We start from the raw sequence: 603 nt of genomic DNA, 5'->3' as shown, positions 1-603 counted from the left end.
GTATTTATCAACTAAATCACCCTCATGATCTATCATTCTATATATCTATATTGATATAGTGTTTATATAGAATTGAACTGGTATTAATACAGTATAAATAGCATTAATGCAGTATTTATTGTTTTTACAATATTTATATAGTATTTTAGTATTACTATAGTATAATACAGTATTACTATAGTATTATTACAGTATTACTGTAGTATTAAAGATTATAATTACAGTATTACTATAGTACTACTACAGTATTACTATATAATTATTACAGTATTACTATAGTATTCAAGATCATTATTACAGTATTACTATAGTATCATTACAGAATTAATATAGTATTCTAACCCGTCCTTCGTCTCCCCCACCAGCGCGAGTGTATCAGCATCCATGTCGGGCAGGCGGGCGTGCAGATGGGCAATGCCTGCTGGGAGCTCTACTGCCTGGAGCACGGCATCGCCCCCGACGGCACCATGCCCTCCGACAAGACCGTGGGCGAGGGGGACGACTCCTTCAACACCTTCTTCAGCGAGACGGGCTCCGGGAAACACGTGCCGCGCGCCATCTTTGTTGACTTGGAGCCGTCAGTCATCGGTGAGGTTCTGCTGC

General features: G+C 39.6%; 1 protein-coding gene across 1 annotated transcript in view; it reads left to right on the top strand.

Annotated features, from left to right (window-relative positions):
- Positions 1 to 603, top strand: part of LOC119594668 (tubulin alpha-2/alpha-4 chain-like) — a 26,228-nt gene that overhangs the window by 18,583 nt on the left and 7,042 nt on the right. The window contains exon 2 of the mRNA XM_037943724.1: positions 366 to 588. Coding sequence (XP_037799652.1) covers positions 366 to 588 — 223 coding nt within the window. The remainder of the gene's footprint in view (positions 1 to 365; positions 589 to 603) is intronic.

This window comes from Penaeus monodon, chromosome 34 (assembly GCF_015228065.2).
Source record: "Penaeus monodon isolate SGIC_2016 chromosome 34, NSTDA_Pmon_1, whole genome shotgun sequence".
In the NCBI taxonomy this organism is placed as follows: domain Eukaryota; kingdom Metazoa; phylum Arthropoda; class Malacostraca; order Decapoda; family Penaeidae; genus Penaeus; species Penaeus monodon.
Note: the sequence above shows the minus strand (reverse complement) of the source record. Positions and strands in the feature narration are given on the sequence as shown.